The sequence below is a fragment of the Haliotis cracherodii genome, unplaced genomic scaffold, assembly GCF_022045235.1.
Source record: "Haliotis cracherodii isolate W230 unplaced genomic scaffold, xgHalCrac1.p SCAF_4, whole genome shotgun sequence".
NCBI lineage: Eukaryota > Metazoa > Mollusca > Gastropoda > Lepetellida > Haliotidae > Haliotis > Haliotis cracherodii.
The window spans coordinates 56,800,354-56,819,119 of NW_027266297.1; the positions used below are offsets into that span (position 1 = coordinate 56,800,354).

An 18,766-nucleotide genomic window follows, 5' to 3' on the forward strand; every position below is an offset into this window, starting at 1 on the left:
CATAACAAGTTAACACACATTATAACATAGTAAGTGATACATTGAGCAACAGACTCTACTCTGTATGAGTAGATCAATAACAATCGCATTTTCCCTACATTTAAGTGATAAATAAAACTCTAGATTGTCAAACTTGCTAATTGGTCCTATTCAGCGGATAGGCACTTTTTCCGCTGAGCTACGCTACCGACAACAACCCTTATTCTCTACAGCTGAACACGAATGTATGCTTTAAATGCATCTGAATTCCACCGGCCCCTTTGCCGAATTTTTGCGTCAGACCAGCCTTTCTTTGCTGCCGAGCATGCTGCACCTATACGGAAACTGTGTCCTTTGTATCTAGTAGAATCTAACCTTAAGAAGTTAAATACAACTCTGAGTGCCTCGTTAAAGGAGGATCTTGCTACCGGTTTAAAGCATCTGTCACAAAACAGAAGACCTGGGAAGAGAGACCTTTGTCGTAGGTAACGTTTGAGCGCAGCAACTGGACATAGGGTACTGTCTAACTTGTCTAGTGTGACGATCTTGCTAGCATTACCGCTGTTGTGTTTATACATCGATATGTTAAGATAGGCCGCGGAGCTGGAAAGTGAAACGTCCTGCACCTGCAAGGCCGCTTCCTCATCCGAACTACCCACTGTCAGTTCACCAATCCGAAAAAATCCGTGAAAGGCAACTAAAAACATTGTCTCATAAAGTAGTCTGATTGAAGGGTTGGAAAACACCACAGGTAATAAGTCAATCATCCTGCCCAGTATGTCCTCTGTGATTGGTAGACGCTGGTCTACTGAAGAGTTTAGACACTTAGCCCCATGTACCAATTTCTGAACTTGAAAAGAATTTGATTTGTCCTCTAAACCGCGAATTTTATGAATGTAACCTAACGCTGAAATGTAGGTCCTCATTGTTGAAGGTGCTAACTTTAAATGGAACATATACGCCAAAAATAGTGCCCAGTTAGGTGTTGCTATCGGTAGCGCCGGCGAAATACCTAGACAATCCCGGGAGAATTCATTGTACAATTCCCACGCTCTGGTATAAGTAGCCTGACTATTCTTACATAGAGCTGCCCCTAATAAAGTATCTAAGTGAATAGATAATTCTCGGGTTGTAGGGGCGGAGGAATCCGCGTTTCCTGCTTGTCTGCCCATGGTGCCTGACTGAGAAATTTTGATATCTGTAAACGAGAAAGTAGGTCTGCCGACTTATTATGTCTTCCCGGTATGTGTTCTGCTCTGAAAATTATATCCCGTTTCAAACACGAAAGAACAAGGTCCCTCACCAAGGACATCAACTTGACTTCTTTAGACATTTGCTTGTTGATAACGGACACTAAAGCTATGTTGTCTGTATGAAACAGAATACATTTTCCTCTTAGCTCTTCAGCCCATAATCTAACTGCCAACACAATGGGAAAAAACTCTAAGACAGCTATGTTAAACAACTTCCAACAGCCTGGCCAAACTCTATACGCCCATTTGCTTCTAAAAACAATTCCATACCCTAAGTAGTGTGTATTGGTTTGGGATCGGGGGATTGACACTGAATTGTCTGAAAACCATTTATTTGCGTGATTTCGAGGAGAGATTGTATCACTACAACCCAGAAATTCTTGTAATTCAACTTGGTGGCAATGATTTGTGTCGTTCGGACGTTGACCCTCTAAGACTCGCTAGGGAGTTTGAGGATTTTTTTCAAGAGATAAAATCAAAATATAACATCATCAAGCTTGTCATCTGCGAAGAATTCCCTAGGTTGCTAAAATGAGACAGGGCAAAACACGTCTGGAGCGGGCGGCTATCCAAACGGAGATGCGCGTTAATCAGAAAGCTAACGTGGATGACGCTAACGTGGATGACGTCACCGTTTACGTCATATCTTTTAAGTGACGTATTGATTCTCGCCATGAGGTGTAACCGGGCAGCGCGCATGAAGCGCAACTGGGTTTTTTCCCATAAAACAATTTTTTTGAAAATTTTTGCATATATTACAAGCAGCTACCTTGATGACACATGCTTCTGTCAGTGTCACTGTCTATCTTTGATATTCTAATGTTGTTACAACTGTCCTGATGGTACATATGGACACCCACGTCATTGTTTTCCTATGGAATAATGTCTATATATTACAAGCGGCTGTCTTGATGATACATCCTTCTGTCAGTGTCACTGTCTAACTATATTATATAATGCATATATTACAGGCAAGTGCCCTGGTGGTACATACGGCTACCAGTGTAGTTACCACTGCAACTGTCCCAACGCCACGTGTGATTCTAGAGATGGGTGCAGAAGTCAGACCTGCAACAAAGGATGGTCAGGACCGACATGCCAGAAATGTAAAGTAATAAATTTTGTATTTCAGTGAACGAATGTCTTTAAATCAGCGTAAGACTATCAGATCTAGAGTGGTAAAGCTAGTTCTTATCTGCAAATTGTCAAAAGTCTTACATATACATGAACTCGATAACAAAATAAAGAATCGTTACGTTCTTCGGATGTTCATATCGTCATTTAAATATATTCTCTCCTGAGAAATATTTTTTAATCCCTAAATAGTGTTCTGATCGTATCAAAATCCATGCCTTTATTATTTGAAGCTATCTCGCTTTGAGGCTTTAACGGTAACGAGTTTACCGTTCATATCGGATAAAAGTCAGTACAAGGGCTTTCATAAAGAGAGTGACTGAACTGTACGCCGCTTTCAACACAAAGTCCGTGATATCACGGTTTATCAGTTTCATGTGAAAAGAATGCCCCAAGTGATGCTTTGGTGCACCGGTATGGTATGGTTGAGCCATAAATCGTCAAAGAGAATCTGGGAGTCAAACCCACGATCACCGGATACTTGCAGGCCTCGGAGACATCCTCCTTCACAGTGAATCGTCCTTACAGCGCTTTACAAATCTGCGCTACCTGCGCACAATTTCCTGGAAAAAAACAAGCAAAGTGTAGATCAGCATTTAACATGTGTCACAGCACCTTTGACTGTCATCTGTAGGTGTGATCCTCTGTTTCCGTACATGAACAGTTTTACATATTTTCTCTTGTGAAATTGAGTTGCACATGGACAAATGGTTGTTCTTTCCATTATATATCATAACAGATAACAAAGCACTCGATAAACCAACAAACGCCAGTACGGTCTTGATGCCATCACGTAACGCTGTAGACGGAGAAACCAGTGCGAGGAACTATAGGAAATGCTTTCATTCAGCCGCCTCTGGTGTAAAATCTGCTTGGTGGAGAGTGGATCTGAGGGAGATGACACAAATCCATGATGTTACCATATACTTCAGGGCAGACTGTGAGTCGTTTACATCCTACTGTAAAGACTAGTTCATGTCTTCTTATGAAGTCACATAAAGCCAATGACCACCACCGTGCATGGTTCATGGCAAAACTACGTCAACCTGGTTCAAACGACTTAAAACGTAGACCTTGCCTCAGTGTAGTCAAATCTAGAAAGGTGGCGTTTGCTCAATTCTGAGACAATTAACCAATGATCTTTGGTTATCTTACTAAACACCGTCTACATTGTTGACGGATTCAGCATTGTACACAAGCATAATTTCCTAAGCTTAGAAATTGTGAACATTTGTCTCATTTGTCATTTTACAAAAAATGTAGGTCGGAGTAATTGTGCCACGTTTGCAAGCTGCATTTTTTGTAAGGGTACACACGTAAGCTCCTCCTACCGATAGCCTATTCATAACTGTCCACTGTGTCAGGTGTACTACAGCAATTCATGGAGAAAAACGTAATCGACTTACCTGGCGGCGAGGTGAGAGCACGCACGAAAAGCAGCTCTGATGAAAATGCAGTAGAAGTCGTCAATACTACTTCAATAACCCCTTTATGTATTGAAACCTAATGACAAACAAGTATGGGGTGTGATCTAGCAACGTATAGAGGAAGTGTTGGCAGTTTTGCTTCAACTTTTATCGCATTTATGGGTCGCCGAGCGAAATTGGCTCAAGCCATGCGTGTCGCCATGATGCACGTGCCGGCAGGTACAGGTAGGCTTGTGAGAGCAGCCGTCGTCGTGAGTGTTATGCTTATAATCCAGCTGGGTAATGATGTCAACCTAAACCCAGGCCCCGGCCCAGAAGATACAGGTGCAAGTAGAGTGACGAGACAAACCACCAAACCTCCAAACTCCGAACCCAGTAACAGTGAACTTCTGAAAGAAATTCGAGGTATGAGAAAGGATATGAGTGACAATTTCTTAACACTGTCTAACCGGATAAATTGCATTGAACAGGATTTCCAAGCGATGGGTAATGAGAATTCTGCCCTAAAAGAACAAGTTTCATACTTGACACGTAAAATAAATAACATGGAGAGCCAAAGTAAAAGAAATAACATTATGTTTTATAATGTGGAAGAAACTACGAGAGAAACTTATGACCAAACTGAAGAAAAAATAAATGAAATTATTATAAACAAATTGAAACCTTCTGATGAAAATGTAGGAGTGCTTTCAGCAAGAAGACTGACGACTAAAACCCCGGGACCCAGACCAGTCCTCGTGACGTTCACACACCCAAAACACAAATCTCAGGTGATGGGTTCTTCCCGAAATTTGAAAGGTAGTAAGATACATATCTCCCATGACTTTACGGAGGAAGAACGCAAGGTCAGAAATAAACTGAAACCTTTTATGAATGAGGCTCGACAGAACAATAAATTCTCTATGCTGAGATACACCAAACTCCAAATTGACGACGACCTCTTCAAGCTGGACGATACAGACTCGTCTAAACTTCAACTCGTGAAACACATCAAACGTCGCCCTCCTCTGCCCAGCTCTGCTTATTGTGGAGATGAAGACTCACTTTCTGAACAATAGCAGACTGGCCAAGGCCTTTCCGACAAAGAGACGGACATTAGATTCATGTGCTGGAATATAGAGGGTCTGAAATCAAAACTAAATGTGCCATCATTCAAACAATACATTGCCAAATTTCATATTGTTGGCCTCGTGGAAACTTGGGCTGATGAGACAGATGTATTTGTGTTTAATGCCTTCTCTCAATTCCGGAAATTGAGACGTAAACATCGTAATGCTATCAGGAATTCTGGAGGGCTTCTGTATCTGGTGAGTGATGACATAAGTGAATTTTGCTCTGTATTCCAAACTGATTCCGAAAATATCCTATAGCTTAAATTCGAAACATGTTGTGAAACTTTATTCCTTGCACTCATATATTACTCTCCACCCAACTCTAGTGTTTACTCTCTTGAAAATATCTTTGACACCCTTGATAATGATATCAGCAATTTAAAAACTGATTCCCCAAATTGTCATATCTATATTATGGGAGACTTCAATGCCCGGACAGGTTGTGCACATGATTATATTGAAAACGATGACACTACCCATTTGCCCATAGATGAAGATGTACACTATGTGGAGGATAGTAATTTCATACCACGACACTCTCAAGATAACGTCTTAAATAAAAGAGGACAACACCTACTTGATCTCTGTAAAACTACAGGTCTCAGAATCTGTAATGGTCGTGTTGGTGGGGATGCTGGGGTGGGCAATCATACTTGCTTTGCTAACAATGGTCAAAGTGTTATTGACTATGTACTGACATTTGAAACCTCGTTCCCGATGATATCATCTTTTCAAACCGGAGATCAAGTTGATTCCACTCACCTACCAATTGCATTTTCTCTCAAAGTAAAAACTTCATCAAGTGCCAATTCCCGTTGTCTTTTATCAACAAGGACCATATACAAATGGAGAGATGAAAATCAATCGACGTATGTTGAGAACTGGAATAACCAATCGACAGAGATACATTCAGCATTCGACGATGCAGTAGCCTGTAACAAGGTAAACAGTGCAACTGATTTGTTTACAAACATGTTATCAAAATGTGCCAGCCATTGTGAAACTAATCCGTCCACATCAATCAACTGTCAATCAAACGAGAGACGTAACTGGTTTGATCTTGACTGTGAAAGTGCACGTGCTAGTGCGCGGCGATGGCTTCGTGCATTTCATGTCTCCGGTAGCCAAGCTGACAGACTGCAATATACATCGGCTTGGCGAGAGTATAAAGACTTGTGCTCATACAAAGCTCGTTGTTACCAGAATAATTTTGCCAACAATTTGGTAAATTATTTGAATAATAATGACAATAAGAGATTTTGGCGTACTTTGCAAAATAAATCGTTTGTGATTTCAAAAGACATTACTTCCTATGAATGGATGAGTTATTTTGAATTTGTATTTCATGGAAACCGTGAATGTAAAGATTTTATTGAATTTTATAAATCTGTTGATGATTTTGTGAACTATATTTCAGCTGAAGTGATTGATGGAACTGTTGATATAGAAAGTGAGCTAGATGAAGTTATCAGTATAAACGAGTTGTTATCAGCACTAGGCAGTATGAAACCAGGTAAAGCACCAGGTCTCTCAGGTATATCAGTCGAGTTCTTTCAGAACGCTCCACCGGTTTGTCTGAACATGCTTTTGGATCTATTTAATCTAGTTATGTCTACTTGTATATTCCCCGATCAGTGGTCCTTTGGTATTATTCTTCCAATCTTTAAGAAAGGTAGTTCACGTGACCCCCAAAACTATAGGCCTATAACACTCCTTGACGTAGCTGGTAAGATTTTTGCAAAAATTCTCTGTAACAGGTTGAATAACTGGGCGTTTCAGGAAAGTTGTATCGTTGGAGAACAATCTGGCTTCAGAAAGGGCTTTCAGACCACGGATAACATCTTTGTTGTTGAGACATTGATCAGTAAATATCTTTCCTACAAAAAAGGTCGACTATACTGTGCTTTCATCGATCTAAAAGGGGCATTTGATTCTGTGTATAGAAATGGTTTATTTTTCAAACTATGGAAGGGTGGTATCAAGGGACGAGTATTTAGAGTTCTTAAAAATATGTATAATTCTGTCAAATCTTGTGTTTCATTGGACTGTGGTCTTACAGATTTCTTTGATTGTATGTCAGGTGTTAGACAGGGATGTCAGCTGTCTCCATTTTTATTCTCATTTTTTATTAATGACATTGTCGAGGAGTTGGAGTGTGATGCTCATGGTGTTACCTTACATACTCTAGAACTGTTCATCTTGTTGTTCGCCGATGACATTATTTTAATGGACGTGTCAGTTGTTGGTCTTCAAAAGCGACTTGATAAACTATCTTTATATTGTGATAAATGGAAACTTACTATTAATACTGATAAAAGTAAAGTTGTCATTTTTAGAAATGGCGGAAAACTTAGAAATCAGGAAAAATTTAGGATAGGAAATGATGATGTCACCACAGTATCGAATTATAAGTATCTCGGTGTCCAGTTATCCTCTTCTGGCTCGTGGAGTTTAACTCAGAAGACATTAGCCCAGCAAGCTTGGAAGATGATTCAAATCCTCCAGTCTAGACTAGGTAAATTCTCATATCTGCCACCAGATGTCTGTTTCAAAATTTTTGATGTAAAAGTGTTACCAATTTTGACATATGCATCGGAAGTTTGGGGATTCCATGCATCACCTGACGTTGAAAATGTGCACAGTAAATTCTGTAAATTGACTTTGGGTTTGAGTAGAAACACACCAAATAGCTTTGTAAAATCTGTCTTGATGAGAAACTCCGTCAAAGTGTCACATTATTTAAAAATTATAAAATTTTGGCTTCGACTACTGATACAAGATAATAATTTGATTTTGAAAAAAACATATAGTTTTCAATATAAAAGGGCAGAGAATGGCAACGCTTGCTGGGCACTCAAGGTTAAATCATTGCTGTTTTCTTATGGATTTGCAGAGGTATGGCTACAACAGGGTGTTGGTAGATCTGACTTATTCTTACATCAGTTTAGGCAAAGGAGCGTAGACATTGAAAATCAAGTGTTGCACAATAATTGTGAATCTTGTTCTAAGCTTGAATTATTCTCTGCAGTAAGGGATAAATTTTCATATAATAACTGGATTCGATTAATTGATGTAACATTATTTCGAATTAATATCTTGAATTTTATCGGATCCAATCATCGTCTTATGGTTGAAACAGGCAGATATCATAATATACAAAGACATGAACGTTTCTGTCCCCTCTGTGTTGTAAGTGCTATCGAAGATGAGTTCCACTTTTGTATGGTGTGTCCGTTCGATCTTGATCTGCGGTCTAATCTCATACCCAATTATTATCAAATGTTTCCAAGTTGTGAGAAAATGTTCTTATTATTCAGCTCGACTAATCAAAGTATTTGCAACAATTTAGCAAAATATGTATTTCTTGCTGGTAGGAAACGTAATTCTATTCTCAAGGGAATACCTGTGTCATGTAATTAACTCCAATATTAACGGTTTGAATACTGCATTGTAAATCTTATAATTCAGCGCTTTGTCATATTTGTATGCCATCATGCTCTGCACGTGTATAATGGGCCGGTGGCCTCATTACCTGAATAAAAGCATCTAATTATGTTACAAACCAGCTGAATGCCGCATGGCCAAGTTCCAGAATCCCATCCCACCCTCAGCCTTATGTACGAATAAGGACACTTTTATTAGTTTTTACATTTAACAGATACAATTCGTCGGAATGGTATCCAGATCTACATAGCTGAAACTGACGCCTCCCCACCTGCCGGAGACCTCTGCTACAACGTGACAGGGAAGGAGGACGGGACAGACATACTTGATATTTTGAACGTCACGTGTTCTGGTGAAGGGCGCTATCTAGTGCTGTACAGAACTGTAAAAAACAACAAAGACAAAGTACCTATTATGGATTTCTGCGAAGTGCAGGTTTATGGTAGGAATCATGTTTGATATCATATATAACTCATCCATCTCCAAGTTATAATTTTTCACATGTTCAAATAAATATCAAAATGCTCTATATTGTCTGCTGTTTTACATGTGTTGAGGGGAAGGGGTCTACCTGGCCCTGTACACCATTACTGAAATCAACAAAATTTTCCATGTTAACAATACCCATACTAGATTTGTGTGAAGTTCGGGTAACTGTAAGAATTATATTTATCATGTATATTGAGGTCTCGTGTTTTGATTGAACAGCAAGTACGATACACGGTGTTAAATCAATTTGTGGAACCGAGCGCGCAGCGTGAGCCTGAATATGTTAAAAGGATTAAAATATCAGGAATATAATGGATGAGGTGGCAAGGGTTGAATGTGAACAAAGTATGTCGCTGTGCATTCTCAAGCATTGTTTTTACGTAAATAATATTTACTTCTTTATGCTTCTGTAAAAGTGTTTGAGCATAAAATGGCCATCCCAAAAGAAAAACCTCATGAAACAAGTTTTGCAAGGCTCAGCTATGTTATTTTATGAAGCGACAGTGCTCATGACTAAAGCTCTTTCTCCAAATTATACACACCACATTCCCATCTCTACAGTTGAATTACATTCTCTTTGTGTTGTATACTTTAATCTGAGTAGATGCGATTACATGTGTAACGTGAATGTTTTCATAGCAGGTTAAATTCATATAACATTCCTGTTCCCTCATCAATAGTTTGTGGTCCTGGTACTTTCGGCTCTGACTGTGCCAACTACTGCCACTGTGACGGTGATGTGTGCGACTACGTGAGCGGCATCTGTCCGAGTGGAGACTGTCTCCCGGGCTGGCAGCAAGACAAGTGTGACACAGGTTCCTATTTATTTTGTGCTGATATATTTCATCAAGAATCAACCTTCAGCATCGTATATTAATCTGTGTAATAGATACCCCAACCTAACAAAAAATAACAATCGAGGGCCTATAGCTTATTTGCGACTATGTTAAAAGCCTTCATGTTTTCAGAGTGTATCCCAGGCGATTTTGGACCAAAGTGTAGTCAGAAATGCTCTGAAAGGAATTGCAAGAACGACAACTCTAGCTGTGACCACGTGACAGGGGAGTGTGCTGAAGGTTGTATGACAGGGTGGAATGGAAAAGACTGTACACAGAGTAAGAGCATTATGTACTTACAACAAATTAATACTTGGCCTCGCATGCTGGATGTCTCTAGGTATTTCTGACACAAATTGATGCACCTAACCGTAGGTGAAGGTTGACTTTCTCAATGCACTAATAAGGGTATAACTATCTTTGACAAGCTCATAGTTCCTACGTATTTCATGCCTGGTACTAATGTATTCATAAACACGTTCCAGAATGCCTACTTACCTACGGAGACGACTGTGCCAACCTGTGCTCGGACAGACAATGCAGAGAGACATCGACATGCGATCACGTGACCGGGAAGTGTGAAAGCGGCTGCAAACCCGGATGGAAGGAAACTGACTGTTCAATAGGTAAGATACCAATTTTAGTTTGGGAAAACCAAGTCCATAGTGTTTAACAGACTGAGTTAGTTTTTACTTCTTGGCATGTCCAGGCATTGAACAGACATAGCGTTAATACATTATATTCCAGTATCAATCCATGCCAATCATTTGCAATACACTGCCGAAAGTGTGCTGAACGAACAATAGGTTTGGGTTCACACTTTTCCAGTCAAGGAATGACATTGTGTGAATGCAGTCGTATGTAAATCCAGGCAGATTAAGGTTCATTTTACTTGCAGAATGCATCCAGGACAAAGAGTACGGATCTAGCTGTGTTGGTAACTGCAGTGCCCGGATGTGTGATGGAGGGACAGGCTCCTGTCCCAGGAAAACAGGCCAATGTGGTTCAGTCTGTCTATCAGGGTGGCAGGGAGAAGACTGTGCACAGAGTAAGATACAGCAACTGTTATTGTCACACGTGCTATACGTTTTGAATTAATTCAACGAATGAGTGTGTGTGTGTGTGTGCGTGCGTGTGTGTGCGTGCGTGCGTGTGTGTCTATAGTTTAATTATCCCCAAGGAACCTATGTTTTTACTTCAAAATGTAATCTGTGTTTTGAACACCTCCAAATAACAATAAGAGGAACAAGGGTATGGTAATTAATCATATAGTTCATTCGTTTAACTATGTTTAACTTCATGTTTGCAGAGTGTACCCTTGGCAAGTATGGACCAAACTGTAATCAGAAATGCTACAATAGGAACTGTGAGGACGACAACTCTAGCTGTGACCACGTGACAGGGGAATGTGTTGGGGGTTGTATGACAGGGTGGAATGGAACAGACTGTACACAGAGTAAGACCATATATATATATAATGTAAGATAATATATATATTATGTACTTACAAAAAAAATAATGCCTGGCCAAGCATGCTTGAAAAACCTCCAGGTATACATGGATCAACCACAAAATCATGCATCAAACCAGAGGGGTTATACATGTCTTCTATTAGTTTATAGTTGTTCAATGGGATGCCTGGTACTTATGTATTCATAAACTTGCTTTAGAATGCTTGCATACCTACGGAGACGGCTGTGCTTACTTGTGCTCTGCCAGACACTGCAGTGAGACATCAACATGTGATCACGTAACCGGCAAGTGTGAAAACGGCTGCAATCCCGGATGGAAAGACACTGACTGTACAACAGGTGACACACATATTTTATATTTTGGTTCAACACCTTCTTGTGTGCCCCTCTGGCCATAGAGTTTAAAAACGGTAGCAAAGTTCACATGGTAGCCTTCTTCTGGTAGCTTTGCTGTATGGCGGTTACCTTCAGGAACTCTCTCGCCATCATCCCCGAAGCCTCGTAGCGGTGCAGGTCCGTGTGAGGTCCAATGTTGCAAATGTTGCAACGGAAATACGATACAGACGTTCCGTGTGCAGGAAACGTGCTTTGTGATTTTGAGGCCGGATCATGTGACTCGTGTTGTGAATCTGGCTGTACTGGTAATGAACAGTGTTAAATCTGTGAAGTATCATTAGCGTGTACAAAAGTGTGAATATATTTATATGTTACATTGTTTTTAAAGGTGACTCTTTGAATAACTCCATACGGATATTTTCTAGTGACTGTGATACTGTAAACGTAATAATATTGTGATAATAACTGTATGCCAAACTTATAATTGTACATGGAATGATGTTTTTTTTCACTAGAGATGAGTGTAAGTGTAGTGGAGTTGACAGTTAGTGTGAATCAGGGTTTGTGCATGGAATGATATTATGTCAGTGAGCAAGGAAGTTAGGGGTGAAGACAATTTGGACACACTATGGCTGCACACGGAAGGACAATATATGTCATTGGGTGTTTTGTTAGCTATGCTGGTATAAGCTTGAACATGACTACCACACGATAAGTCTTGAATGTACTTTTGAAAACATCTAGTTAATACTCAAAACACAGAAGGTTTATCTTTTAAAGGTAAATAAAACATTGAGTTATTTTAAATAGGCATTATTTGTTTTTATTTTGAACGCAGGCACTTTATCGGTGTTATTGTCAATTAGTGTCACGATAATTGGATAACTTTTGTATCGAGTGATATCCCCGCAGCTCCAGCCTTTAGTGTTTACAGTTTGACATTTTAACTTTGGAGCTGCAATAGAGCATGCTCTTTCTACCAAGACTTCCAAGAGTGTCATACGACGGTCTCTTGTTCAGAAGTTGTTTGATCAATGCTACACCATTTAAGGCCTTAGTGGACCTTGCAGCTTTGTGGTAGACATGTGGAGGACATTTCCAAATTTGATGCACAGGTAACAAAAGTAATGTCAGATGCAACTCCCTGGATTGTGACGACAAGCGATTATTGTGCTTGTATGAGACCATGTTTTTTTACAATGTCAAAAAGGGATGTCCTTGTAATATGTTCCCGTGTTTTTCAGGCGAACAATTGACTTGCCTTTGGATGTGTTGGTGACGGGTGCCACCGATGGGCTGGATACGCTCACCCTTTCGGTGAACACCTCGTATCATCACTATTTGATAGTGATATATAAACACATGCTCATGATATGGTCGGAATTGTACAATCGACTCTGCTTTGGGCAACTATTTATCATGGATATGGAAAGTTTGTTGTCACTTTTGTTTACATAGAGAAATCCATTGAGTCAAGCCTTTGGAAAGAGTCTTTACACGATGTGATGTAATAATTGATGATGATGATGCCATGCATTGTTCTTCACCTCACATCATAGTAATTTTCCACATCCAAAACATATAAGTATTATTGAACTAGGGAATGGCTACAAATTACCAATGGGGAAAAAGAGGAGAAATAAATGCTCATTGTTCAGTAGGCTGAGTCACTGTAAAACATCATCATCTGGTTCCTGCATAAAAAGTAGGAACATGGCTTGATACTGACTGCATGGTTAGTAAGATTTAATCAATTTTCGCCGGTTTTTTGTCTAACTTGTACGAGCGGGAAGTTTTGTCCTAAGGCATGTGATTCTCCTCAGGGTGACAATTCATCTGTTGCCTGTGATCACATGTTCGGAACCTGTACCAGAGGATACTAGCGGCATATTGCACTAACTGAGTGTTTGATAATAGTTGTATAACAAGGTTTAAAGCTGTAGCAGTGCAAGTGCAGGATTATGAATGCACAACACTTTGGGAAAGGGCGTTCAGGTTTCTGTGGATAACAAATCACTCTGTATCAAATAGTCACCTTGTCGTAACTAGATCATTCTTTAGTTCACACTTAAGACCTGAATGGCTAACCTTCAGAATGCAAACCCGGAACCTTTGGGCCTGACTGTTCTCGTTGCGGCTACTGTGACGTCACGTGTAATGTTGGCGATGGGCACTGTCCAGGAAAATGTCTGGACGGCTTTACCGGTGACCGATGTGATGTGGATGTCAGAGGTTCGAATACCATTAAACCTTTTTTGTGCTTATGCGGCCCCTTATTAAGTTAATCAAAGTTTGATGTTAAACATATACGCACTAACACAGTTTTCATGGCGCAATATATATACGTAAAGCTGACGTATGGATGACGCAAAATATCTTATGTGCAGCACGACATAATGTTTCGATTAATGTGTGTCATGGCATTTAATCCAGTGTCACCTGTAACAAGTGGTGTCATCGGGGGAGCAGTAGGAGTGGCTGTGATGTTGTTACTTATTGCTGGACTGCTTGGAACTGGAAGGTAACTACACGCATTTTATAAACGTTATATGTTCGATACGAGTGCTGGTATTAAAATCATTCATTTCTGAATAATTCAAGCATTTGAGTTATTATGGGATTGTCCACTATACTTTCCTGTTTCAGACTGACGTGGCGATCATCAGCTTGCGCAGATCCTAAAGACGGGAGAAATAAGACTGTTACAGGAGACACTGGGGAGATTCCTGCACACGCGCATGTGTCGGATGTTGATGGTCAAGACTATGTTGAACTGAATGACCTCACAAGAGAGGGAGATAAGATGTCAACTTATGATGTCATTCAAAACTAAGAATATGCAAATAATCTAATCTAAGAATCACTTGTCTGTGCAATCACAAAATATGACACGTATCGTTCTATAACTGCATAAATGAATACGCTATTCTCTTGTAGAAAAAACTAGAAATCAAAGTTTGGCACATCTCTCAAGCTAAATTTCCATTGGACCGCAGTCGAGAGTACAAGCATATGGTTGTAATGTTGACTCACTTCAGATATACATAAATAAGTCAGCAGAATTGTCAATGCCTTTATGACAAATATGAGTCTGGGTAATTTTCACTTAAAAAACAAAATGTAAAATGCATCATGAAATGAAATGATATGGTTCCGTCACTACCTCTTCCACAAAATATATTGATCCGGTTTCAAGCATGGTTTTCTTAGAAGTGAGTAAGGTGGTTTTAACAGTGCTTTGAACATTATTGTTACACCACGTCGTATTGATTGGACGTGCAAAGAACACCGAAATGAGGCAATAGATATTTGCTAAATAATTTCCCAACAACTTTTCTTGAAACCAGGAAAAAAAGATTCACAATTATGTACCTTATTGTTGTTGCTTGGTATTTTGCTTGTAAAGATGTCAAAATGTAAAATTATCAGTGTCAGATTACATATTTCGCATTGTATGTCCATTCCAAGATCAATGTGATAAACGGACGTTCCATGCCAACGAATCCTGAAAAATAACAATAATAACTTCCTTTTATTGATTGCATTATCACATGTCAGAGTAGCAAAGCGTAATGTATTCTGATTGTGTCTTCACTCTTGTGCTTTTAATAAGTGGTTTGGCAGTTATCGTGAGTAAAGTAAAGCAAGGATCAGAGTACGCAGAATGGTATGGTATTTGATTGTATGGTACTAGTGTTCAACATGGGCCACAAATGCCTGACGTGCGATGCAAAATGTTTGAAGGAAAGCAATTCTTGTTCACATAATGTCACAGTCGTTATTTAACCTTGCCCCACTGATTGCTATACATGAAGTTACATTTTGTTACCATATTATGTTATATGTCTAATGGCCATACTCGTCATACTAATGGTCATACTGGTCATGCATTGTCTTTTGATTTGATGAATATGTATTGTTTGTTGTTTATACGTGTCCTTTTTGTCGTTTTTATCCAACGCTGTAATGTTATGTGACAATGACGTAAAAAGTAACACTTATAACGTAAACAGTAAGATTATATTCTGAGATGTTATGGGAAGAGACCTTAACTGTGTCGAAGTAATGTTTTTTGGCAGCAGTGATCCTTAGTATATGAAGTATGAAATTGTCTGATTATGTACTTTTTGCAATGATACGTGTTCCTTTTGTCATTTACCTTGAGACTCGCGCTAGATTATGTTGGTTTTTTTTTATCTATTTTCCCTCAGGTGTGTCATTGTAATGATTAGTATCTGTAATTTAACTGTAAATATGTACCTTGAAATCCTTGTTAGTCACCACTCTCGCGACATTCCTTAACAATATTTGTTTGATCATTCAGATAGATTGAACTACCTTGTTTTGTGCTCTTTCGAAAATAATAAAGAACGTTAGGTTTCTTAAAATTACAAACTAAACATATATTTTATTGCAAATGTATACGTGTATGTCTTGTAGTTCGTAATATATGCCTGTTGGGATTCTGGATTTGAAGAAGTCCCCTCAAACGTTTCTTTGTCTTAAGGTCCGACTTAATGGATCGGTGGTCAGGCTGGGTGGCGTGTCATCACATCCCGACGGCGTCGATTGTTGCTCATAATATCAATCACTGATATCTAGGCCAGACTCGATTATATACAGGCCTCCACCTTCATATAGCTGGAATATTGCTGAGTGCAACAAACAAACGAGCTGTGTAATATGTAATGTGTTTAAGTAAACTTATTTGTGGTCTAAATATACGTTAATTTTAAAATCAACATCAGTATTGAAAAGAAATGGTTAAAGTTTTAACTTTCTAAAAATAAAACAGGAACAATTTTTGAGTTCACTCATATTTATGTAATTTTAGGTTAAACCCGTTAAGATAAACAAGTAACCATTCACATTTGTTATAAAATATGTTAAAACAAACACTCCTCGGCACGGTGCTCTCGCTTTGACAGTTTTTGCAAGAACCGTGCACGCGAAAATAAATTTATTGAAGAAATCAAAAATTGTGTATTTAATAAATTAAGACATTTATAAGCTATTTGGACCATACATACCAGTATTTTTTTAAAAGAAGAACATTTGTTCTTGTAAATATGTTTTACCGTCGACTGACCATGCTTTTCTATCACTTTCTCATTGTCTTTTCTCATATCATCACTCACATTTCCCATTCTTTGAAATGGCTTGTAGCATTGCCATATTCTGGTATATTTACATAGGAGAATGCAATAATGTTTCAAATAAAGAATTTCGTAATAAACAATAAACGTAGAAAGCGAGTTTTGTTGTTATTTGCGGAATTTTAAACATACCGAATAAGTACATACACAATGTAATGTGTTTAGGTGTCTTTCATTATCCACAATATTACATACAAAAGCATGACCGATAACTATAGTGTAAGAGGTGTGTCTCTCCTTGGTATGTTTTAGCTAATATTAACAAGAAACGACATCTCGGTCTGTTATGAGTGAGTGAACGAGTATGGTTTTACGCCGTTTTAATCAGTATTCCGGCAATATCACGGCAGGGACCACTGCAATGGGCTTCACACAATGTAACCATGTCGGGAATCGAACCCGGGTCTTCGGCGTGACGAGCGAACGCTTTAACCACTAGGCTACCCGACCGCCCCCTTGTCTATTGAGTGAATAGACAATGTAAACTCAACGCAGAAAATATGCTGAGCCCACTGAAATAGATGTACGCAGTGACTTGCAATATTAAACATGTTATAACCAGAGACAGTGTCGAAGAAGATACTTGCAATTGTATTGTCAAAATTCATGAATTATCATCACCTTTACAAGTTATGCCACGAATCACAACAAACACGAAGGTATTGCGTCATGTTTGGAGGAGGGGTGTGAGTTGCTCAATAATTGATCAACTCAAGACTTGAACATTACCACATGGAATGTCAATGCTCGCCCTCGATTCGACGATTCGATGGGATTCGACAGCATTAATCTTGGAGGACTGTCAACTAACAGATCATTGTTAGAAGGGGGGTCTGGTCTTGCTCTATTATGTCGGTCAAGGTGACCCCACACCTAGGTGATAAGTCTGATGGGGCCTTGTGTTATATTGCAATAACAGTGATTCTGGGGATTCTGTTGCAAGAACGGTAGCACAGCAGGGTAGAGAGATTAATCAAAGTAGCACTGTCCAGTCTCCTCCCAAACCCTTCAGATCTGTTTTGACCTGGTTAATGATGTCACCTTGTCATGACTAATGATGCCACATTGACATGGCTAATGACGCCGCCTTGACATGGCTAATGGTGCCACATTGACATGGCTAATGACGCCGCCTTTACTTTGGAAATTATGCCACCCCAAACCTGTGACTGACATGATGACTTGACCATCAACCTGGTGACTGTCATTCGGCTACAGCCAAAACTCCTTGCAGCATGGTAACGCGTTGCTCCTTGATGTATCATAGCAACGGCTGATTCACTTACCAACGGCAACGGCATATATCTTATGTTACTTGTCACTGTCCAATCGTTTGGGTGTGAGTGAACAGTACATCGTTCCTGTTATACCCGTGTCTTTGTACGTTGACATACTGCTAGTGCAGATAGGTTTCACTGATCTTCTTACGATAGCACGTGCACTACTCAGAAATTGTTTTTGGTAATGTTTGGGCGATTGATTGTCAACCACTATTCGGCGTTAGGTCTCAAAGTGTCCAACGTTTGGTTTGGTAACGTTTCGTTTGTTTTTGTAAGTTTAAATCAAAAGTTATCCTATGTATGTCCACATCCACAATCTTAGTACTTGAAAAATTCACCAAGCAATTGTATGTGCACACATTTCAAGTTGACTCGTTTTCTGTCATTTTGCTTTTGCTACACGTGGCGTTGTAAAGAAAGTTTTATTAAACTGCTGCTTTTGCTGTGAAAGTAGTAACTAAGCTCAATAGATCAAAGAACAGTGGACACATGGTCTTGAAACACAGGATCAGGTTTACAATCATAAAAGGGAATACAATGGTTCAAAACATGTGGCAGGAGCCCTATTACAAAAATCAGTACAATCTCGAATGTCTTGTCTTTGTCACATCCGAATGTCTTGTAGGCGGAAAATATATAGCCAGCCTTCTAGAAATGGCTACCCGCAAGCGTCTAGAATAATTGTCGCAGTGACAAAAACAGTCGTGCTCTGGCTGGTATGTCTCACATGAACAATGTTTTATTTAAACCAGTAAATATCAACAGTATATCATAATACAATATGTAGGTTTGGAAACGGCAACTATATTTTCCTGCTGATTAAAATTACTAATTATTGGCGGGAAGGA

The 18,766-nt window shown here is 39.3% G+C and overlaps 2 protein-coding genes across 2 annotated transcripts; one reads left to right on the forward strand and one right to left on the reverse strand.

The window, feature by feature from the left end:
- Positions 1–206: 206 nt before the first annotated feature.
- On the reverse strand, positions 207–1,151 carry LOC139478690 (uncharacterized). Its single transcript, XM_071261268.1, has one exon. It carries the CDS (start codon positions 1,149–1,151, stop codon positions 207–209), a length of 945 nt encoding a protein of 314 aa, XP_071117369.1.
- Positions 1,152–2,256: 1,105 nt separating this feature from the next.
- LOC139478688 (multiple epidermal growth factor-like domains protein 10) lies at positions 2,257–14,664 on the forward strand. Its single transcript, XM_071261266.1, has 12 exons — positions 2,257–2,338; positions 3,106–3,306; positions 8,564–8,791; positions 9,519–9,653; positions 9,807–9,953; positions 10,160–10,300; positions 10,573–10,722; positions 10,984–11,130; positions 11,345–11,485; positions 13,577–13,714; positions 13,916–14,003; positions 14,129–14,664. The coding sequence occupies exons 2-12, from the start codon at positions 3,150–3,152 to the stop codon at positions 14,313–14,315; spliced, it is 1,659 nt and encodes a 552-aa protein (XP_071117367.1). The 5' UTR covers positions 2,257–2,338; positions 3,106–3,149; the 3' UTR covers positions 14,316–14,664.
- The last annotated feature ends 4,102 nt before the right edge of the window (positions 14,665–18,766 follow it).